Here is a 22,791-nt window from a genome sequence, read left to right as displayed (position 1 = left end):
AAAAAAAACTTCGGTGATTTATTTTTGGTATTTGATGCATGTTATAAATCTATTTTGAATACTGTGCTTAATTTTTCTCTTCAAAAATTAAAAGTATATTGTTCAACTTTCTTGATTTAAAAAATACACATTTTCTGTTTGGCTTTGGAGGCTTTATCTTTCTGCTTTAAAAAAGGTGAGAAGAAAATGTATCTGGATTATTCTTTCTAGATGTTATGTTTAAATTACATTTTAATACTTATCATTATTCTACAATTGAAAAATAGAGTTTTGATGAGTTTCTTAATTTATTATGTTTTCTTTTTGTTTTTTCCCCCAGATTTTATGGAAAAGTTTTCATGTGTCAAAATTAATTTATGACTACTAGATTGGAAAATCTTTGAGGGAAATTTCCTTCAAATTTGTTATCCAGAAAAACAAATTATATAAATAGGCATAAGATAAACATTATATTGATGCACATTTGAATTTTATATTTGAATCATACAAGTTTACCTTTTTGTGAAAGATCCAGGAAGACATAGAATTCATTAGTAACAGGAAAATCACAATATTTAAAATTTTTAAATGTATGGAAATTCTTAGCAGGTAAAATGAGACCTTTTATTCACAACTCCAATTTGGCAGATGTTAATGTGTTGTCACACTTGCTTGAGATCCATCTCTGGTTCTTTCTCCATTAGAAACAGTGTTCTGGGAACAGCATAGATCCCATTCTCCTTTCATAGTCTTTTTCTCTGCTTCTCTTCCTTTTTAACAACATGTCTTGCCCTGAAATTGGCATGTTTGTTATCCAGGCATTTTGTTTGTTTGTTTGTGACATTTCTTATGCAGCCTTATGCTTTTTATGCAGTATTATTTCAGTGTTTTATCCATGACCATCTATATATGTCTAATCCATTTATTTAAATGTTATTATTCCATTATGTGTATTGACCAGGTAATTTACCCACTGTCCTATTGTTAAGGTTATTCACAATTTCTTACTAATAGCCTGAAATAAACACTTTTATATATTTCTCTGTACACACATATAAGAATTTCATTATCAATCATTCCTAAAAGTGAAAATACTAGATCCTAGAGAATGTGCCTTTAAAAGGTGGAAATGTCTTTCCAATGGCTGCATATGTTATGTTCCTGTTTCACTGTACATAGAAATTGTTATTTCCCAAACCTTTTTCAAGTTTTATTCTGATCTCTCTGACCTTCATTCATCTGAGGAATTGACAAAAATTTTTGTGTGTCGTCTTTGCTTACTTGATTTTTTTTTCTTCTAGTTTAAGCAGTCCTTACATATTTTGGATACTAGTGCCTTTGTTGACTTTATGATATATAAATATCTTCTTTCTAGTTTATGTTTTATCTGCATACATCGTATTATTTTGTAGTATGTAAGTTTAACTTACAGTGTAGTTACATTTAGCAATCTTTTCCTTTCTTGTTTTTGTATCTCAAATAAGAACAACTTCCATATCTTTTTGTGAAAAGATATGGTACTATAGTTCTAAAAGTTACAAGATCCTCACATTTACTTAAGCATAATACAGAAACCTGAATTTAACCCTTGTCTGTATTATATTTTCTTTTATAAAATGTGGAGAAGTCTTCATTTGTAGAGTGGGAGGATTATTCCAGTTTGTTATTCTACATATAAAATTAAAATTTAGAAAGTTTCAAACTACTATTTACTTATTAGTAAACAATAAGGCCACCAGTACCTCACAAGGCTTTTTGCTGATGGTACCAGCAACTCAAACTCAAGTTTTTTGACATGGGTGCTGGTAGTATTAGCTTATGCTTTGAAAGTAAGAAGCAATGTGAGATTACTTTGGTTTGATTTTTATTGACAAGCTAGAAACAGTTCTGTGTGGGGAGGTTATTTTTAGTTTTAACCATTTTTAAACAGTTGTTGCTCTTAAGCAATGTGAATGCTTGATTTAATAGTACATTTATACTTAAGAGATTGTAAATAGTTTCGGATAATTGACTTAAAAACCTGATTTTGTATGTTTTCTCATTAGATTCAGTGTTTCTGGACTTTAAACTTGGAAGATCTTTTCTTTTTTTCTTTTTTGTAATATAATAGACATGGCTTTGTGGCAGCCATATTAAAAATGGGTAATTTTCCTTATGGTCCCTGTCGTCCTGCTGAGTTGATAATGTTTTGATGTATTTTTCTTTTGCTCTGATGAGAGGTCTGCTGCTGCTGCTCTGACATATTCATTTGGATGAATAATTATAACTTGCACAATGTCAAGCTGAAGATGGTAGGGTTTTGTGCGTCATGACAAGCCTAGTAGCCAGTGCAGGTGTCTCACAGCATGATCAGCAACAGCCAGTGTATTCTGGCTCAGAGGAGACATTTAGAGTAGTAAGAAATCAGCACCAAGGGCAAGGCTGCTGCTACTATTGCTGCCATAATGTGTGCCAAAGAGACACAAAGTGCTTTTCAAAGACAAGTGTCTAAATATCTTTTTTCAGATATTTACTTCTTTTTACCCAGTAAACTCTTTTTCATAGATTTTAGCATAAAATGTAGGAGCATCTTGTATTTTCTTCTTATTCTACTTCTAATATCATATGTGCTCTAACATGTATCTGATGTCTTTTACATACAGGTCAGATATATGAATGTTACTGACTATGGACAGTTAGACTGTGTTAATGTCATACTTTGAGTGCATAGATGGCATGATTATATGAAAGTGGAAGTCATTTTGTTCAGATCAGTAAGCAAAAATTGCAGCTAATATTACAGTTCTATCTGAAAAAAAAGTCACTAAATACAGATTTGGTAGAGTATGCTTGACACAGGCAGTTGTGGTTTTCAGATTTAGTATGATATAATAAACTGGTTTTACAATTAAATCATGAAAATCCAAAAAGCTTGGACTAATACAATCCATGAAGAGGAACAAAACTAACGATAAAGCTTCTGGTTGATATTCGGATGCTAAATGAAAGGAAGCTGTTCCATTGCATAGCAGGGAGCATGATCCATTAGTGAGAGCAGTAGACTATCAGTTGGGATCCTAGGCTCTGTTTACATTTCAGCCATTGACTTAGTTGTGTAATTTCAAACACGTCTCATGACTGCCCTTTGCCTCAGTTGATGTCAGAATGGTGATGAACTCCTGTAATCCCAGCTACTTGGTATGTGGAGTCAGGAGGATCAGTGATGAGTTCCAGGTTAGCTCAGGCAAAAAGCTGTTAAACCCTTGCCTGTTGACAGCTAAGACACAAAAAAACCCCGAAATGATTAAAGCAAAACGGTGAGTAGCTCAATGGTAGAGCACTTGCTAGAAGGTACAAAATTCTGGGTTCAGTCCCCAGTACCGAGGAAACAACGGCAATAACAACAATAAAAACCCATCATTGAAAAGTATGTCCGGTTATTATTCCAGATACTCCCTTAGAGTCACATGGGTTTACATTTTTTTCATTGAATCAAAAACTTGTTTATAACCTAGGAATTGTTATCTGTTTATATACTTAGGTCTGTCAGTTTGCTTTATTAACCCAGTTGCTGCAAATTTTTGTTGAAGCTGTTCCTAAATAATTTTAACATTTTTGTTGCTGCTGTGAATGTGTAGGTAATGGTGTGTATAGGAGCTCTGGTCTGTTTTAAAACATTCTTGTGGAAGATAAATGCTCATCTTGAGAGTAAAGACCCTATAGGTTGAAGACAGAAATGATAACCTAGGTAGGAAACACATTAATTCAAATATGTCTACTAGAATCTCAAAGAGGTGTTGATACTTTTCAATTAGGAAACACAACCTCCCCCTGTTTGTGTAGTGAAATAGAAGTAGAATATTAGAAAACAAACCAGTTTAACAGGTAGTTGGAAGGGTTCCTAGCAGAGATTAAAGTTGATGAATAGTACCAGAGGCAAAGGAACTGTATTTATTTTTAAGTGATGCCATGGTGAAGTTCTGGGCTCCAACTATGAGAGTAACATTGGCAGCCAGGAGCACACTACTGTTCTTGCGGTTAGCCATTTCTTTATCCGAAGTATAGAACTTTGTGCCATTGCCTTGTTTTGTTTTTAGTATGTAAGTGATGAAAAATTGGATGTAGCTGAATGGTTTTTGTAGGGTAGATGGCTTACTAGAGCAAAAAGCCAACCTCACTTATGTTTTTGCTATTCTGCTTAATTTTATATATAAGAAAAAAGATTACCTACAATGTAGGTTGGCTATGGAAAAGATTGAAAATGTCTGCTTAGGTTGAACGTAATGTGCCCTTGGCAGACTTCTCCTCCTTTTCCTTTTCTTAATAGACCTGCTGTACTAGTTCTTTGTTAGTTCCACATGGCATGATTTTGCTTCATTTAGCATTGTGGGCAGACACCCTTTTAATGAGAAATCAAAACAGTAGCAACTATTTGAAATGACCGGTGGTCACTTAGAATCATAATCACCAAGCGTAGGAGAGATAATAATTTATGGGTAATAATTTATGGCTTGCTTGACAGGAAATGGACTTTATGAAATAGTTTTAGTAACAAATGTAACGTTTGAAAGAGGTGGGATACCAACAGAGCATGGAAGTAAGATCACATGAACTGGATATTTAGAAGATTTATCACCTCTTTAAACATACCTGGTAGGAAATCTTGCAATTAATATTAAAATTAAATTTCTTAAAGTTTAATCTCTTAATATTTTCTTATTCTATTGAATTCCTTTGAATCCCCCAAAGATAAAGATAAAAATGGTTATTAGAGGATTTATCTGTGTTATAGGGAAGTATAAAAAAAATCGGAATGGGAAACAACTGTTGCAAGTACCAGAAAATTATGCTATTAATTTAAGTGTCATCAGAGCACAAAAGATCACATTCAGGGACTATATGAACATTATTAAAATACTGGAAATGATAGTGCTTAAGATAAAGATATTATACTCTAAGATCTGGTTAAGTGACTGACATTATTACTTCACTTCAGGTATTATGAAAGTAACAAAATGCTTTTAAAGATAATAAGCGTTACATTTTGAGATTGGCAGTGTTCACACTTTTCTGCTTAAGTGCTTTCCTAGTTTAACATAATTTAATAACAGTTATGGGGGAATACCTAACGTTTTAGTTTCCATATATCTTTCTTCCTCCATTATATATCTATCCATTCATATAAGATTCACAAAACTTCATTCTCTAAGTGGTGGCTATATGCACTTATCTACACTCTTTCCTTCTTTGGACTTGGTGTAAGGAATGTTGCTATTTTATTTTATTTTTTCTGTCATGGGGCTTGAACTTGGCCTGGGCGCTGTCCCTCAGCTCTTCAGCTCAAGGCTAGTACTCTACCACTTTAGCCACAGCGGCACTTCCGCTTATCTGGTGTTTTACTAGAGATAAAGAGTTTCATGGGCTTTCCTTCCCAGGCTGACTTTGAACCGTGATCCTCAGATCTCAGCCTCCTGGGTAGCTAGGATTACAGGTGTGAGCCACCAGTGCCCGGCTTTATGTTTGTTTTTAAGTTCATAATTATTGAGGAAAAGTTATATAGATCCATTATGATCTGGGGAGTCAAGACAAGTATTTTTAATACATAGGTTCAGTGAGATATAATTGTCATGAAATGAATTAACTTAATTTGCTTAAGGTATATAATTCAGAGCTTTGATTTCATACTGATGAAATCATCTGAACAATCAAGATAATAAGCATTTCTGTCACATCCAGATTACTTTTTTCATTTGTATTCCTGCTATTGTTCTCATGTTTTTCCTCAGTCTTCTGGTAAGGATACACCTGCTTTCTGTCTCTAGATTTGTTTGTTTTCTAGAATCTTATAGAATTCTATGTGCTTTGCATGACAGACCTCTTTTTCTTAGTGTAATTCTTTTGAGACTCAAACATGTTATAGCATGTTATAGATAGTTCATGATCTTTTATTGCTAAGCATTCAGGACTAGGCTGTTACAAATAAAGCTGCTATATGAATTTCATGTCATGATATAGACATGTTTTTGTTTGTTTGGGGTAGAGCTTTACAAGAGGCATGGCTGGAAAAACAAAGGAGGGGGTAACAATGCTCAATAGGAAATGTACGCATTACCTTACTCATGTAACTGTCACCCCTCTGTACAGTATCTTCACAACAAAAATATATATTAAAAAAGAGGAGTGGCTGGATCATATATGAAAGATATCTTTAAGATTTTTTAAAGGGCCAAACTATTTTTCAATGTGGTTGAGGCTTTCTGTTCAGCTGCCTCCCTGCTGATATTTAGTATGGCTAGTATCCTTCATTTTAGTCACTATAGTAGATACTTAGTGATATCTGAATGTGGTTACAAATTGTTCTTTGTTAATAAAAAGTTAACATTTTTTCATGTTTGTCATCTTCTTTAGTGAAGTACCTGCTCATATTTTCCTGAAATGCCTAAGTTAATGAAGAAAGATACTAGAGACATGAGTGGAAGATTCAGTTCTGTTAATGTGTCAGTTCTTTCCATTTTGATCTGTAGAGTCAATATAATTCTAATCAAAATTCCAGCAGAAAATTTTAAGGCACTGAAAAAATTATTTTAAAATTAAAAAAATGTGAAAGACTTAGAATAGCCAAAATAATTCTGAACAACTAAATTGGAAGAATAACGCCACCTGATCTAAAGATTTATAAATCTGCAAAAAGATAGGTAGGTAATTGGAATACAGAATTTAGAAATAGATTTAATGAATAGGCAGATAACTTTCTTCAAACGATGGTGCAGAATATTTTCATTAAATGATGTGGCCAAACGATAAACTTTTAACTCATATGTGAAAGTTAACTCACAACAGATTATAAACTTAATGTAAAGGCTAAAACTACAAAACTTCTAGAAACATTTTGCAGCTTCTTTTCTTTCCTTCCCTCTTTCTTTCATTTCTGTTCTTTTCTTTGTGTGCACGTGTGTGTATTTTTTGCAATGCTGGGATCAAACCTAGGGACTTTCACATGGTAAGTACATACTTCACTTCTGAGCTATTTCTGTCTCTGTCAGTCTCAGATAGACAGAGAATCCTTAATACATCAGACACAGGTCCATAAAAGAAAAACAAACTGGTAATTGGACTTAATTAAAATTGAAAGGTACCAGTAGAGAATGGAAAGGTAAGCAGATCAGGAGAAAATATTTGGAAATCACATTGTACTTTGTATTCAGAATATGTAAAAAATCTCAAAATTCAATAAGATAACCCAAAATGGACAGTGTTTTACAATCTCATTACTGAAAGGATAAACCTTTTACTGCCATTAAAAGCTGTATGTAAATTAACTAGTGGATAATGTCTCCTAAATATACTTACTCCTAACCCATACAGAATTGTAGAGAATTGAACTGATTGATGCCACCTGATTTCTTTTAGCTAGGAATCAAAAACTGTACCCTCCTTCATTTCCTAATACTATCTTCCTCATCTGTGCAGTCAGCTTCAAAATGGTGCATCTTGACAAAACACCTCTCTCTCCTGCTCAGAGTTCTCCTAATAACTAAGATCAGACAACTTTGTATGGGCCACAGTTATATATAATAATTATATCATATAACATAATTATATAGTATATTATATATTACATGTAATGTATATAATATGTATTAATATGTAGTTATATTTATTTAATATATATTGATATATAATATATTGATATATTATGTATTAAACTGTGGCCCCTACTCACACACACACACACACACACACACACACACACACACACACACACGTCTGTGTGTATGCAGACCTAGAAATGTGAGCAATGTAGCCCCATTAGAGCAACTCAACCAGTGAAGAATGGAAACTACTAAATAAATGCTCCTGGATTCCTCTGTTTTGGAGGGGAATTCTAGTAACTATTTCCACAGCTCCTCTAGCAACTATTTCCATAGCTCCTCACATTATTAACCCAAGTGACTGGCTTTAAAATACATCTTTTTGCTTTCCCTTCTTTTTTTTTCAGCAAGTAGATTATTTTTTAAAAATTTATTTTATTGTAAAGATGCTGTACAGAGTGGTTCCAGTTACATGAGCAAGGCAATGAGTACATTTCTTGAAGAGCATTGTTACCCCTTCCTTGTTGTTCTCCCACTATCCCTTTCCACTCCCACCTTCTCGCTCCTCCCGCCATGCCCCCCCCTCCACTGAAGTTGTAAAGTTCATTAACAGTATAGTGTGTTGTGGGTATCATTGTTGCAATGGGTCATCCTGTGTCCTTGTTTAAGTGTTTTGTTATTCCCCTTCCCCTCCCCAAATTAGACAAATGTATATACAAGATTTGGGTACCAAAATCAAATACAGTGACAACAGGGGATACACCATAGGGGGAAGAACATACATAGGAAACAAATCACATAGTACATTAAAAACAACAACAACAAAGAAAGACCTCTTGTGTCCCTGTCTTGGGGTTCATTTCACTTTAGCATCATCTTATCTGGTCATATGTATATAGCTTTTGAGCTTTTCTTCTCATCTGATAAAATTATTCTAGATATATACTAATTATTGCAAATGAGGGAAACCATGGGACCTATGTTTCTTTGAGTCTAGCTTTCTTCACTTAATATGAATTTTTCCAACTCTTTCCATTTCCTAACAAATGGGAGGTGTCATTCTTTCTGATGGAAGGTGTACTTCTCTCTTTCCCAGGTCCTTTAGTTCACTTACACAGACTACCCCACCCGACCCCTTGTCTCAGACTTTGCCTTCTAGTAGGATCTCATACTCATTATCACTGCCATATGGTACAAATAAAAGGGGTCTAGGACGCGGGTCCAAATGTACCAATCATGCTTTTCATTCAGAAATTTATCTTCTTAAAGAAAAATCCTGATATTTGCTCATTGCTTGAGTTGCTCTTTCAAGATTAAATAAAACCTACCTGTATTATAAATGATTTACCAAGAAATTTAAATTGGTAGGCTGTAACAAACTATTTTTAAGTTATTTCCGTGACTCTAGAGAATTTTAATCTTCTTCATAGCTGCTGTCTACTTCCTTTGACTTGACACGACTATTTGAAAAAATTTCTGTGGCTTATGTTCAACTGATAGTGGACTATAGTCACTAACTGTTTAGCTGTACTGTACCTCCTGTTTTTAGAACAGAAGACAAGTGTTTCTCCACACTTCAGTAAGGGAGATCAACTCATCTAGGCATGGAACATGCAACATAAATTTGGCAAAATTTACAAGATACACTGATTACAATAAGTACTCTAGCATTAAAAACTATTCAAGAAACAGAATAAGTTGCTTACTTTTAGCCAGACTTTCTATTGGCTCATAATCTTGGAGTTTTCACTTCGCTTATTTTAAATAGTTTCTAAAGTCCTTAATTATTCATAAGCTTTTGTACTTTTTTTCAGAAATGCTTATTTGAAACAGTATCTAAAGCCTTTGATTATTCTTATACTTTCATGCTGTTTATGTCAGAAATATTTAAATACTTCTGTCTTTTCAGGCTTTGTTTAAAAGTAAAAATATAAATTGTGTTTGAAAATCACTGATGGCTTTACCTTTTACTTGAGATGTCTTTAAGCTAATTGCTACAAAATTGAGTAAAGTTAAATTTTAAAAAAATCATAATTTTATTGTTAAAAAATAGATGAAAGTAGGCTTAGGATGTTACTTAGTGGAAAATCACGGGGCTACCATTTATGAGGAGGCCTTAGGATCAGAGCAATTGTACAAGGAAAACAGACAAAAATAAGTAGGAAGAAATAACTAAAGCTTTTTCTTATTTTTTTTGTTTACTTATGTCTGTAAAGCTATTTGCTAATAATGTTTAAAGCAGCGTAGTAAAATTATAAGTGGCGCTGTATTTAACTACATTTTTGTAGCCAAAAAAATGAAAGATTACCTTTATACTCAAACTATACAGAATCTATACTCAATCCATTATATATGATATACATTAATGAAGTTATATTTTGATCATTTTAAATTACAAGTTAACTTCCATACATATACTTTCACATTGCATTGTTTTAGAAACCATTTTGATAAAGGTGTTTAGCCTAGTGACAATAAAAATAATCATGTTAGCACTAGGGGTGAAGAAAGATGAAGTCGAGACTTTTTTACCTTTTAGAGTCCAGTTTCTAACTGAAATGAAACAGAGCTTAAAATTCTAAATTGAGTGTATTTTGAGGGAAAGATTATCTCCTGTTGGTAGAGTGCCATATAACTTATAGAGCGTTCATCTTTCCACAGAGTTCCTTAATAAGCATTCATAGTCAGTTCTTGGCAGGATTAGAATCACTGAAGGCATTCTGGGATGTTATGGATGAAATCGATGAGAAGACCTGGGTGCTGGAGCCAGAAAAACCTACTCGGAGTGCGACAGCACGCAGAATTGTAATAGGTAGGGAGAAAGGCTTCAAAATTCAGGTGTTTGATTTTATTTTATATTATTTATAAAAGGGAATTTAAAGATGACAGTTGAAGTCTTAGATGAAACTTTGTATGAAGTCATGTATTAAAACTTTTTGGGAAAAAACTCATTTCTTACTGCATATTTATGTAAATACTTTAGGTGAAAAGGGCTAGTAGTGAGGTGTTTCATTATAAAAGGTGATGATCCAATGGAAGTAACATTGAGAGACAGTGTTTAATTAGCTCTTAATTAGCACAAGAATAGTGGGGCAGGTTATTCAAAATGTACATTAGTTAGAACAAAAAAAAAAAAACCCTGTGTTTCAAGTAATGAAGTCTTCATCTGTGAGATTCAGACAAAATTGGTGTGAACAGATCTGGGAATATATTCTGACAAAAATGTAAAGGATAAAAAATCCTGAAGGTGGAGTTGGCTATCAGATAAAAACAGCACAAAATGAAAATTGTATGTATTTCATATACTGTCTTTATTATAAATATATGCAATTAATGAGTAAGATAGAGTACAGCAATAACTAGTCCTTTAGTGGTATCATATTCTCTTGACTATTAAATGGTTATTTCCATTATAAGGAAAAACAAAACCTAAGTCAGTTTTAAAAGTTAGCATTCTTCAAGATTTTTGTCTTTTAAACTATATTTGTGTCCACATTAAATACCATGACTGGTTTTAAGCTCTCCATGTATCTTTTTCCTCTTTCTTCCTAGTCTAAGGAGGTATGTTTTTGAAAAGCCTATCTTCTGATGGATAATGGGAAATTCTGATATAAATAATACTCATGTTAGTGAACAACTTTTATCTTTTACCCCAAAGGCATAATAGTTTATCTTGGGCCAGGAGTGTGTGACATAGAGTGATGTATTGTTATGAGAAGAAGAAAGTGTCCTAACTGCAGTTTTACAAGTAGTATTGATATTTTCTCAATTTGAAAAAGTGTAATAGTACTTAATTTGGGATAATCAACCAAATTATGATATACTTGTGAACAAGTAGATATTAATAATGAAAATATTTTCTGTAGAGAAATGTTGCAATTTATTATTTTCATGGCCCATGATAGTTTAAAAAATATATTTTCATAATGTTCATTGAAGCAGCTTACTTGTTATTCAGCCTATCTTTAGTTGTGATTTTCCTTCCTTCATATATTTGTTTCTGTCCCAGAGCTGTTTCCAACAAATTATTTGAAAGATTATTTGACATAGCTATTGTTTATTTGATAGTACTTTCTGAAGACATTTAGTTGAAGACACTGCTAAAGACTAAGAAGAAATTTGTATTCATTACAAAAAATTAAATAGTTATTAACAAATGCTACATAGGACAACTTTGAGTTCTTATTTTCTCATTGAATGTCTATATTTTTTAATCCTGATCACCATTTTGTCAGGTTTGTATTGTTTGCATTTACACGATTGCCAAGATTAAGTAGCAAAAGGCTTATTCTATAGTATATAGGAATTACCAAAACACTTTTAAAATAAAAATGAAGTTCAGGTTGGTCCTAATAATTATACTACATTACTTCACAAATTAATACTAGAGATTTGTACTATGATACAACTAAAACTTTCTGAAGAATCTGATGCTAAGTAGAAATAAATTTTTTTGAAATTCTGGAAAATAGCTTACTTTTTTATTAAATGAATAGTTGACATTTTTATTTTTGGCATTATATTATTTACATTTGACAGTTTATGAAATTCAAATTTTATAAAGAACATCATGTAATCTAGATAACAACTTCTTAACTTTGTGCTATTTTTATTAAATGCCTTTATCACTCCATAGATAAATGTTATTGAAGGTGTGTGTGTGTGTGTGCGCGTGTGTGTGTGTGTGTGTGTGTTCGTGCTAGTCCTGGAGCTTGAACTAGGTGTGTGTGTGTGTGTGTGTGTGTGTTCGTGCTAGTCCTGGAGCTTGAACTAGGTGTGTGTGTGTGTGTGTGTGTGTGTTTGTGCTAGTCCTGGAGCTTGAACTCAGGGCCTAGGTGCTCTAATTGTGTTTGGTTGCTCAAAGCTAGCAGCTGAGCTACAGCTCTACTTCCAGCTTTTTTTGATGCTTAATTGGAAATAAGAGTCTCATGGACTTTCCTGCCTGGTCTGGGTTTGAACTGTAGTCTTTGGATTGCAGCTTCCTGAGTAGCATGACCCACTAATGCCTGGTGTTGAATATTTTACTGTAATAGAATTGACCCAAATACCAATTAAATTTAACCATATTAGTTTATAAATTGGCTGATTCTTGAAATTTTTGATCTAGTGATAATAATATAAAATTAGTTTTTTTGTGAAAACATGCCATATTTACTTTCATAAAACCATTTGTTTGGGTTACTCTTTCAGTGGGTAGAGTATGAAATAGACGTTTGTATTTTTCTGTTGGCTTGTTTAGTGATCTGTTCCCACTTTAGACACTAATCTTCTTTTATTTTAGGGAATAATGCTTCCATAAATATAGAGGTAGATCCCAGACATCCTACCATGCTTCCTGAGTGCTGCTTTCTTGGAGCTGATCATGGTATGAGATCTGAGAATTAAGTATTTTGAGCAGAATTATAAAATCTCTGTGGAACACTGTTAATGCACTTTAAAATAGTAAAACAAATTCTAATAGTAATTATTTCTCATTACTGAACTGTATACTGTTTAATTTAACATATGTGATTTAAAAATCTCAAACAAAGTAGTTGAGAAACAAATTGTGGATCAAAAGAAGAGCAACAAAAAGTGGTAAATTATTCAACTTTTTCTTTTCCCCCCTAAAGTGGTAAAACCCCTGGGAATTAAGCTGAGCAAGAACATGCATTTGTGGTAGGTATTTTGACAATAAAATTACATTTCTATGATTTTATAAACTTTATAGCAGAATTTTTTTTCCTGCTTTCAGGGATCCAGAAAATAGTCTGTTACAAAATTTGAAAGATGTTTTAGAAATTGATTTTCCACCTCGTACTATTCTGGAAAAATGTGTAAGTGTTATCAGTGCTTTGATATTCTATGTACTGTTCCATAATAAAATTTAAATGCTTCTCTAAGAAAAACCAGTCTGAGAAGGGAGGGAATTGGAGGGAATTGGAAGATGTTATAACACAGACCTCTGAACTACAAGTTAACAGTTGCATCAAAGAACTTGTTAACCTTTGATAGGTGGTTTTCACTGTATTTTATTCATGGTCTTCAACAGTAAAATGATTGATGACAGACAATAAACAGTCCAAAGTAGCTAATGAGATGTTTGGATTTTCTATACTATCTGCATATGTATCACTGAAATAAAGTTCTAATTAGTTTGATAGTGTGAAGGATAGCAATGCAGTTTTTCAAGATGAACAGGAACCACTATTATTGTAAAGATAATAAATGTAGAACTGATTTTTTACAAAGCTGGTACTATTGTAGAAACTTAAGTGGTGTTAATATTTTTTTATTTTTCTGTATTTGTAGAATTGTGAAGCTAAATAATGACTAGCTAATGCTAATTCCTATCTTCACACACTTTACATACATAATTATGTATATGGGAAAATTGCTCAAACCCAAAAATCTCACCAGCCAAACTACATGCAAAGGAAAGAGTTTCACAAAGTATCTTTGTTGGATGTTAACTAGTGATGTGATTGTATTTGCTATAGTATAGCAAATAGTGACTTCTGTGTAAATCTAAAATTATAAACCTTTACTATTATCCATATTACGTAGTTATTCCTTTGTACATCTTAAACAAATTTACTTAAAATATTAAATATTTTTTTCTTTTGAAGGATTTTACTATGGATTGTGGAATCTGTTATGCTTATCAACTTGATGGTGCTATTCCTGATCAGATGTGCAATTATTCCCAGTGTGGACAGCCTTTCCACCAAATATGCTTATATGAGGTACAACTAGAATAAATTAAGAACAATATCAGCAAGATGTTTAGTAATTCCAACATAGAAAAGTATGTGTATTTGAAATACACAGAACCTAAAATTCGCTTACTCAAGTGTTGCCTTCGCTATGCTCATGTGCATCATTTCCTTTCTTTTAAAAATTAGGGTTTTGTTTCCTTTTTATTGTAATTATCAAGGTGATGTACAAAGGGATTACAGTTACATGTCAGGTACAAATTTCATTTCTTTTTTAGACAATGTCACCCTGCCCCTTTCTCTCTCCTAGTTGCATCATTTCTTCATCATAGATATTAATGAATACATGCCCCAAAGTATCTAAGAACTCAGAGAATCTATTGAAAATCTTGAATGCGAATACATTTACTTTCCCATGCCACTACAATTTGAACCCTGTAGATTCATTCATCAAGGAACAGCAATAAAATGAAAAGATGACAGCTGTTTCTCATTCGGCTGTTCTTAAGTATAGAATAAATACAGTAATCATACTTTTGATATTAAAAATGCATTTTTTGTGATCAGAATGGCCAATATTATTCAGTTAATGCTGTTTTATTTACTGCTTATTTACCATATGCTGTCAGCTTTCATTGTGTCCTTTGTCATTTGACAGTTTATATGATTAACTGGGAATCTATGTAGAAAACACCTTCAAGTTGTATAGGGCTTTCAGTTCTCAAGAGTCTTCCTTCGTATCCTGCCTTTACTACTTTTGTTATTAGAGGCAGTAGTTAATGTTACCTGCACTTTACCAATGGCGAACTTAGGGACACACATTAGTTTACCTTATATAAAAATCATCAAGCACCAAGTCTATAGAATTCTAACGGAATATATGCTTGCTTTTGTAATAATATTCAAAATTTTAATGTCTTTAACTAGTGGAATAAGAATTTACCTGTAGTTAAGGACCAGAATTAAGACCTAATTTTTTTTAAACCTATAATGTCTTTTACAATGTAAAATAAGTGATTAATGGCTCTGTATATGTAAACTACTTGAATACATTTATTTCTGTGTATGTCTATTTGGGAGTAAACTATATAATTATCAGATTTTTAAATGGTCCCATGGTTTCTTTATAAACCAGTAGTTTGCACTTCAGTTTTCAGTTTTGGTCCCCCCTCATAGTCTTATTTGTATTGATACCAGGATTTGACCTCAGTGTTTGCACTGTGGCTCCACTTTGTTGCTCACAGTTGTTGGTATACCACTTGTACCATCCCTTAAGTCCAGCATTTTGCTGATTATTTAGAAAAGAATTTCACAGCCGGGTACTGGTGGCTCACGCCTGTAATCCTAGCTACTCAGGAGGCTGAGATCTGAGGATCGCGGTTCAAAGCCAGCCCGGGCAGGAAAGACCGTGAGACTCCTATCTCCAATAAACCACTAGAAAACCGGAAGTGGCACTGTAGCTCAAGTGGTAGAGTGCTCACCTTGAGCTGAAGAGCTGAGGGACAGCGCCCAGGCCCAGAGGTCAAGCCCCATGACCGACAAAAAAAAAAAAAAAAGAATTTCACAGATGCTTTCTGCCCAGATGGCTTTAGATCACGATCCTCCAGGTCTCAGCCTCCTGAGTCCCTAAGATTATAGGCATGAACTACCAGTAGCCATTTCAGTATAATATCTTCTATTGGCTCAAGAAATATATCTCTTATTCTTGCCAAACACAATTCAGAAGATAATGTTCTGGAAAAACAACAACAGAGTGCTGAAAAGGAAAGGAAGAATACTCTTTGGTGTTATCTGCAATCATGCTGATAGGATTCCTTTACCTTCTTTTTAATCTTCAGTGGTTGAGAGGCCTCCCCACTAGTAGACAGAGTTTTAACATTCTATTTGGAGAATGTCCATACTGCAGTAAGGTAAGCAAATTGTTAATCATATTTCATAAAATGTGCCTAGCTTTTAGTAACGTATTGTAGAAAATAGATGTATTAGTTTATATTTTTTACATTATTTTTTGGGGGTGCCAGACCTGTGGCTTGAACTTGGGGCCTGGACACTGCCCCTGAGCTTTTGTGCTCTAATATTTGAGCCACAGCTCCACTTCTGGTTTTTGGTGGTTAATTGGAGATAAGAGTCTCAGGGACTTTCTTGCCCAGTCTTGCTTCAAACTGTCATCCTCAGGTCTCAGCCTCCTGAGTAGCTAGGATTATAGTCATGGGCCATCAGTGCATGACATTTTTTAAAAAAAATTGTTTAAACAAGTTTGAGATAAATTATCGGTCTTGAGGCTTGAACTCTTGGCTAGGATGCTGTCCCTGCACTCTTCAGCTCAAGGCCAGCACTCTACTGCTTGAGCCACAGTACCACTTCCGGTTTTCTAGTGGTTTATTGGAGTTAAGAGTCTCACAGAGTTTCCTGTCCGGGTTGGCTTTGAATTGTGATCCTCAGATCTCAGCCTCCTAAGTAGCTAGGATTACAGGCGTGAGCCACCATGCCCAGCTTCTAGATTGTTTAAGTAATCTGAAATGTCAGAAAACTATGGTCCAAACTATATATTACATTGTTTCTAGTATACAGTAATTTTATTATTTGAGTGTCTAAAAACTTTGTTAAAATAATTTTTTTTCTTTTTAAGCCAATTACCTTGAAAATGTCTGGGAGGAAACCCTGAAATAAGAGTGTAATATTTCTGTGAAGAACTGGACACATTAAAGTTGTCAGAGAGGTTTTATTTGATATCTTCAGAGAAGATATAAAGCAAGACATACTAACATCAAAAGCAAAAGTATGGTGATGCCATAATAAAATACATCTTCCTTTGTTTCTTCGCTCAGAGTAAACTGGGAAACTGTAGGCCAGAGTCCTTTAGAACTTTCTAAATCTGTGACTGTGTTAGTATATGTATAACAAGATGGAGACCTTGACTTCTTGATCACACCCTGACTGGCAAAATTTTGATAGGGATCACAAAATGAATTTTGAAATTCCATATAATTATATTTTTGTGGGAAGTTCTTTACTCCATTGAAAAGTTCTGAAGATTCAGGATGTTTTTGTCTTCTCCTTGTGCTTTCCTATGGAAAAATAGTTTATTAGAACTGAGTTACCTAAGTATATAATGTACATACTCTAAAGAATGTTAAATAAAACTTGTTAGCATAACTAAATCAGGTAATTTGTATGGTTCTTTTAAACCATGTGAATAGGCTCTGTCAAATAATTGATAATCTAAAAGTTGATAGAATATGGAAACTGAAGTGGGAGGGAAGGCATGGTAGGGGAAAAACAAAGGAGGAGGCAACAATGCTTGATAAGAAACACACTCATTACCTTGCTCATGTAACTGTAACCTCTCTGTACAGTATTTTCATAATAAAAAGCATAAACACAAACAAACTGGGCCTGAGCTGGGAAGTGGCTCAGTGGTAGAGCGCTTGCCTTGCATGCATGAGGCCCTGGGTTCGATTCCTCAGCATCACATAAGAATAAAAGAAAAAAGCCGGAAGTGGCGCTGTGGCTCAAGTGGTAGAAGGCTAGCCTTGAGCTGAAGAGCTGCGGACAGCGCCCAGGCCCAGAGTTCAGGCCCCACGACCGGAACCCCCCCAAAACAAACAAACAAACTGGGCCTAATCTTGTGGGGGTAAGATAGTCATAATTAGAAAACTTTTGGTCAAAGATTCTTTTTTTGTTGTTGTTGTTGGTTGTGGGGCTTGAACTCTGGGCCTGGGCGCTGTCCCTCAGCTCTTCAAGGCGAGCACTCTACCACTTGAGCTACAGTGCCACTTCCGGTTTTCTGGTGGTTTATTGGAGATAGGAGTCTCACGGTCTCTCCTGCCCGGGCTGGCTTTGAACCGCCATCCTCAGATCTCAGCCTCCTAAGTAGCTAGGATTACAGGCGTGAGCCACCAGTGCCTGGCTTGTTGGTCAAAGATTCTTAACCTTTGGCACATCATGACAACTTGATGATTTCTGCTTTTTACTGACCAGAGGCTGAGGCAGTTACCTAGCAAAACTGTCTCACAGATAGAGGTGGGGGTCATGTCTCTTGAAAAGTTACAGGCAGAGATCAACCAGTACAGATACTAGACAAACTTAACTAGTTCCTTATATACATGTTTTATGAGTTGCCTTAAGCCTGAGGAATCAGTATCTTGCTTGCCATTTAACCCTGTTGCCTTGTTTCTGCATCACTTTGGGAGCTTCTCAATTGCTTTCTTCTTGTACTATCTGTCAAGTAATTTAGAAGAAAAAAAAACATAAAACCAAGCCAAAAATACTTCCATCTTCTTCACATTAGTTTCACCAAGAAACATCTGTTTAAGCACCTTCGTTTTCCACCTCTAAACTGCCACCCTTCCAACAGCCTTCAGTTCCCTACTCCCTTATATAAGAAGGCCACTTTTTGAATGTTCTCAGTTTTAGAAGGTGAGAAAGAATTTCTATAAGATATGTAAAACAAACAGATGTTTTGACAGCACTTGAATTCCCTATTAAATAAATTACTTGAGACTCAGATAACTAACGTTAAATGATTCTACTGTCTCGAGAGCTAACAAAATCATACTAATGTAGTTTTCCTCAAGTTCTGTCAGATTTATTCACTAGAGAGAAAAGAAGTGAATAGTTATCCCAGCATACCTATAAATCATTTCTCACACAAAGAGCAAGAATGATGGCATCAAAACATATTTCCAAGGGCTGAGAACTGCTTTCTAAAGGCTTTAGTAACAAATAACATTTACATACAGAGATTATATGTGAAAGCAGAAGATAACCACCTATTTAAGAACAGAATAAGAATAGAAATCAAGATACTAAAATATCAAGAATCATCTACTATATAATCTATAAACTTGACATCTTTTGGCAGACTGAATAACAGTAAAATGGAAAGATGGTACACTGAGAGATCTGACTGGATATAGTAGGATATGGAAAATTTTTCCTCACTTGGCCACCTACATATTTTTTGCATAAAGTTTTGTTATGACACAGCTACTTCCATTTGTTTACAGTCTGTCTGTGGCTGCCTTTCCATTAAAAAGAGTATAAGCTTAAAATATTTTCTGTGTATCAAGCCAATTTGTCTAGACTATAGATGTACTTCAGTGATGGAGTACTTGCCTAGCATGTGAAAGAAACTGGATTTCATCTGCAGCACTGGGAACAAAAAACAAAAACACAAAAACCCCCACAAAACAACAAAAGAAAAGCAAAGAAGTTTGTTGGTCCCTGGCCTTTGGCATTCTTCAAATGTGAAAAGGAAAAATTGCTTGTAATCTTAAAAATGGAAATTTTACTCTGGAGGTAAAGGTGGACTGGAAGTTGCTGAGATTCTGCTTCTAAAAACCATTGTAAAGTACTCCTGGTCGGCACACCACTTTGAGTAGTTGACACTTAATAATATATTATAATCTGTTAATCTGTTCTGCTACAGTGCTCTCAACTTATTGAAGATATTTAACCAATTCTGGAAACTATGAGAGGGTACTATTAGCATCAGATGGATAACACCACAAACACTGGTGACACACACAGTCACCCATGACAAACAATAATCCAGCTCCAAATGCTAATAGTGCAGCTTTAGGAAACTCTTAATCACAACACTTATTAACCTTGAGCACACATTAGAATCAACTGTGGAGCTATGGAAAATATTAGTGCACCTCCACTCTGGCCATAAGTAGTGCCTATCAGATTTATTCCCTTGTTAATTATATTCTAGACCTAAACAGAAGATATGATCAAACTAAACAAATACATTAACTGCTAGAACAAAACCCTAAACTCTGGAATTCAGTAAAAATAGAGTGATCAGTACACAATATTTTACTATACACAGGACTCATGGAAATGCAAACCACAACCAGCAGAAAGAAGAATAGAATCCACATATGTCCCCGAGAGTATATCAAACATGGACAATATAACAACTATATAAGTATGTTCAAAGAATTAAAGAAAAAGCTAAACATAATTTGTGAACAGAGGATTCTTTGTAGTGTTATGAAAACGGACTTCTAGAATTGAGAACCACAACAGAAAATTAAAACAGTAACACTGATCAAGATGCATTGTATACATAGGTTGATAATGTTGAGTTGCAATTTGCAATTCTTTTATACAGCTACTTAAAGATAATAAAACTATATATAGAATCAATGAAACATAAAGCTAGTTCTTTGAAAAAATAAAGACAGACCCTAGCTCAGTTGACAAAAAAGAAGAGAGAAGACATTGAAATAAACACAATTTGAGATGACAGGTAATATCACAACCAACATCCAAGAAATCTAAAAGATTATGAGGGACTTCTTTCAAAGCCTAAACTCAAATCAGTTGGAAAATCTAACAGAAATGTATAAATTTCTGGAGACATACAAACTGCTTCAGGTGAACCAAGGATATAAACGACTTAAACAGACCCATAACACAGTGCGATTGAGGAATAATAAAGCGTCTTCCAGCAAGAAAAGTCCAGGTCCTAATGGATGCACAGCTAAATTCTACAAGACTTTTAAAGATGAACTAACACCAGTACTCCTCAAATATTTCCATAAAACAGAAATGGAAGGATAAGTGCCAAAATATTTTATGAAGCCAGCATTACATGCATCTCCAAACCAGGTAGGGACACAATGAAAAAAGAGAACTATAGGCCAATCTCTCTGATGAACAAAGACATCAAACTCCTTAGTTAAATACTAGACAAAAGAATTCAGCAGCTGGGTGTTTTTAATGTATTTATAATGTATTATGTGAATTTTTTTGTTTCTTTTGTATGTTCTTCCCCCATGGTATAACCCCTGTTTTCACTGTGTTTGATTCCGGTGCCCTGCATCTTGTATGTACATTTTTCTAATTTGGGGAGGGGGAAGAGAAATAACAAAATGCTGAAATAAGGATATAGGTTAACAATGAGATGTACAAGAAAGTATGTTGAAAACGAACTTACCAACTTGGGGCAGAGGGAAAGGATAGGGGGAGTTTGGGGATATGGGGAGGGAAGGGATGGTAGGGGAAAAACAAAGGAGGAGGTAATAATGCTCAATAGGAAATGTACTCATTACCTTACTCATGTAACTGTAACCCCTCTGTACAATATCTTTACAATAAAAAATATATACAAAAATAAAAAGAATTCAGCAACTGGGCTGAGAATGTGGCTTAGTGGTAGAGTGGTTACCTAGCATACATGAAGCCCTAGGTTCAATTCCTCTACCACATAAACAGAAAAAGCCAGAAGTTGCACTGTGGCTCAAGTGGTAGAGCACAGAGAGCCTCAGGGACAGATTCCAGACCCTGAGTTCAAGCCCCAGGAATGGCCCAAAACAAGGAAGAATTCAGCAACTAATCAAAAAATTGTATACTGTAACAAAGTGGGTTTTATCCCAATGAAACAAGGCTGGTTTAATATATGTAAATCAATAAACATAAACATCACATAAACAGAGCCAGAGACAATCACACAATCATCTCAATAGATACAGAAAAAGCCTTAAACATATCCAACATCTATCCATGTTAAAAGCTTTGGAGAATTTAGGACTAGAAGGAACATACCTCAACATAATAAAGGCTATCATTGATAGGCCAACAGCCAACATTATACTAAGTGGTAAAATAAATAAAAAAAAATAAAAGCATTACTTCTAAAAATCAAGAACAAGGCAAGGATGTCCACTTTCTTCACTCCTTTTCAATGTAATTGTGGAATATAATCTCTTGTAGTAAGGCAAAAGAAAGACACAAAAGGGATTCATATAGGGAAAGATGACATGATTTTATATATAAAGGACCTGAGAGACTCCATCCCCAAGCTCCTAGAGCTGATCAATAACTTTGGCAAAATAGCAGGATACAAAAATCAACCCACAATAATCAAAAACTTTGCTGTATACCAACAATGTACAAGCCATAGAGGGAAGTCAGGATAACAATTCCATTTGTAATAGACTAAAAAACTATTTAAAATACTTAAGAATAAACCTAATCAAGGTAGCCAAAAGACCTCTAGTGAAAAGTATGATAGTCTGAAAAAAAGCAATAATAAATGACAACAGGAAATGGAAAGACCTCCCAGGTTCATGGAGGTAGACTTAATATTGTAAAAATGTCCATACTGTCAAAGGCAGTCTACAAATTTAATCAATTTAATCAAAATCCCAATGATGTTCTTCACTGAGAAGGAGAAAACAATCTAAAAATGCATATAGAACAACAAAAGACTTCGATTAGCCAAACAATTCTAGGCCAAAAAAAAAAAAAAAGCAATACTGGTGGTATCATGATCCCAGACCTCAAACTATAATACAGAGCTATAATAATAACTTGGTACTGGCACACCAACAGGTCTGAAGAGAAATAAAGCCATACACTTAAACTATTGCAAGATGGAGTAGGGGAAACAGAGCTTACAGGTAGAAGTAGGAACTTTTTGAAGACTCCCAGGGTCCCAGCAGATAGAAGAGACTTGACAAATTGGATTACATCAAAATAAAAAGTTTCTGCACAGCAAAGGATATAGTTATTAAAGAAAAACAGCCAGC

At 34.3% G+C, this 22,791-nt stretch overlaps 2 protein-coding genes across 4 annotated transcripts in view; one reads left to right on the top strand and one right to left on the bottom strand.

The window, feature by feature from the left end:
- Window positions 1-16,958, top strand: part of Fancl (Fanconi anemia, complementation group L) — a 50,515-nt gene extending 33,557 nt beyond the window's left edge. The window contains exons 8-14 of the mRNA XM_013017978.1: window positions 10,212-10,362; window positions 12,832-12,915; window positions 13,163-13,208; window positions 13,285-13,366; window positions 14,159-14,275; window positions 16,084-16,155; window positions 16,875-16,958. Coding sequence (XP_012873432.1) covers window positions 10,212-10,362; window positions 12,832-12,915; window positions 13,163-13,208; window positions 13,285-13,366; window positions 14,159-14,275; window positions 16,084-16,155; window positions 16,875-16,910 — 588 coding nt within the window. The 3' untranslated portion in view covers window positions 16,911-16,958. The remainder of the gene's footprint in view (window positions 1-10,211; window positions 10,363-12,831; window positions 12,916-13,162; window positions 13,209-13,284; window positions 13,367-14,158; window positions 14,276-16,083; window positions 16,156-16,874) is intronic.
- The window catches only part of Vrk2 (vaccinia related kinase 2), an 82,472-nt gene continuing 76,631 nt past the window's right edge, over window positions 16,951-22,791 (bottom strand). For all 3 annotated transcript variants that reach the window (XM_013017976.1, XM_013017975.1, XM_013017977.1), the window contains exon 13: window positions 16,951-17,313. In XM_013017976.1, coding sequence (XP_012873430.1) covers window positions 16,981-17,313 — 333 coding nt within the window. In that variant the 3' untranslated portion in view covers window positions 16,951-16,980. The remainder of the gene's footprint in view (window positions 17,314-22,791) is intronic.

The sequence above is a fragment of the Dipodomys ordii genome, unplaced genomic scaffold (genome assembly GCF_000151885.1).
Source record: "Dipodomys ordii isolate 6190 unplaced genomic scaffold, Dord_2.0 Scaffold37, whole genome shotgun sequence".
NCBI lineage: Eukaryota > Metazoa > Chordata > Mammalia > Rodentia > Heteromyidae > Dipodomys > Dipodomys ordii.
Note: the sequence above shows the minus strand (reverse complement) of the source record. Positions and strands in the feature narration are given on the sequence as shown.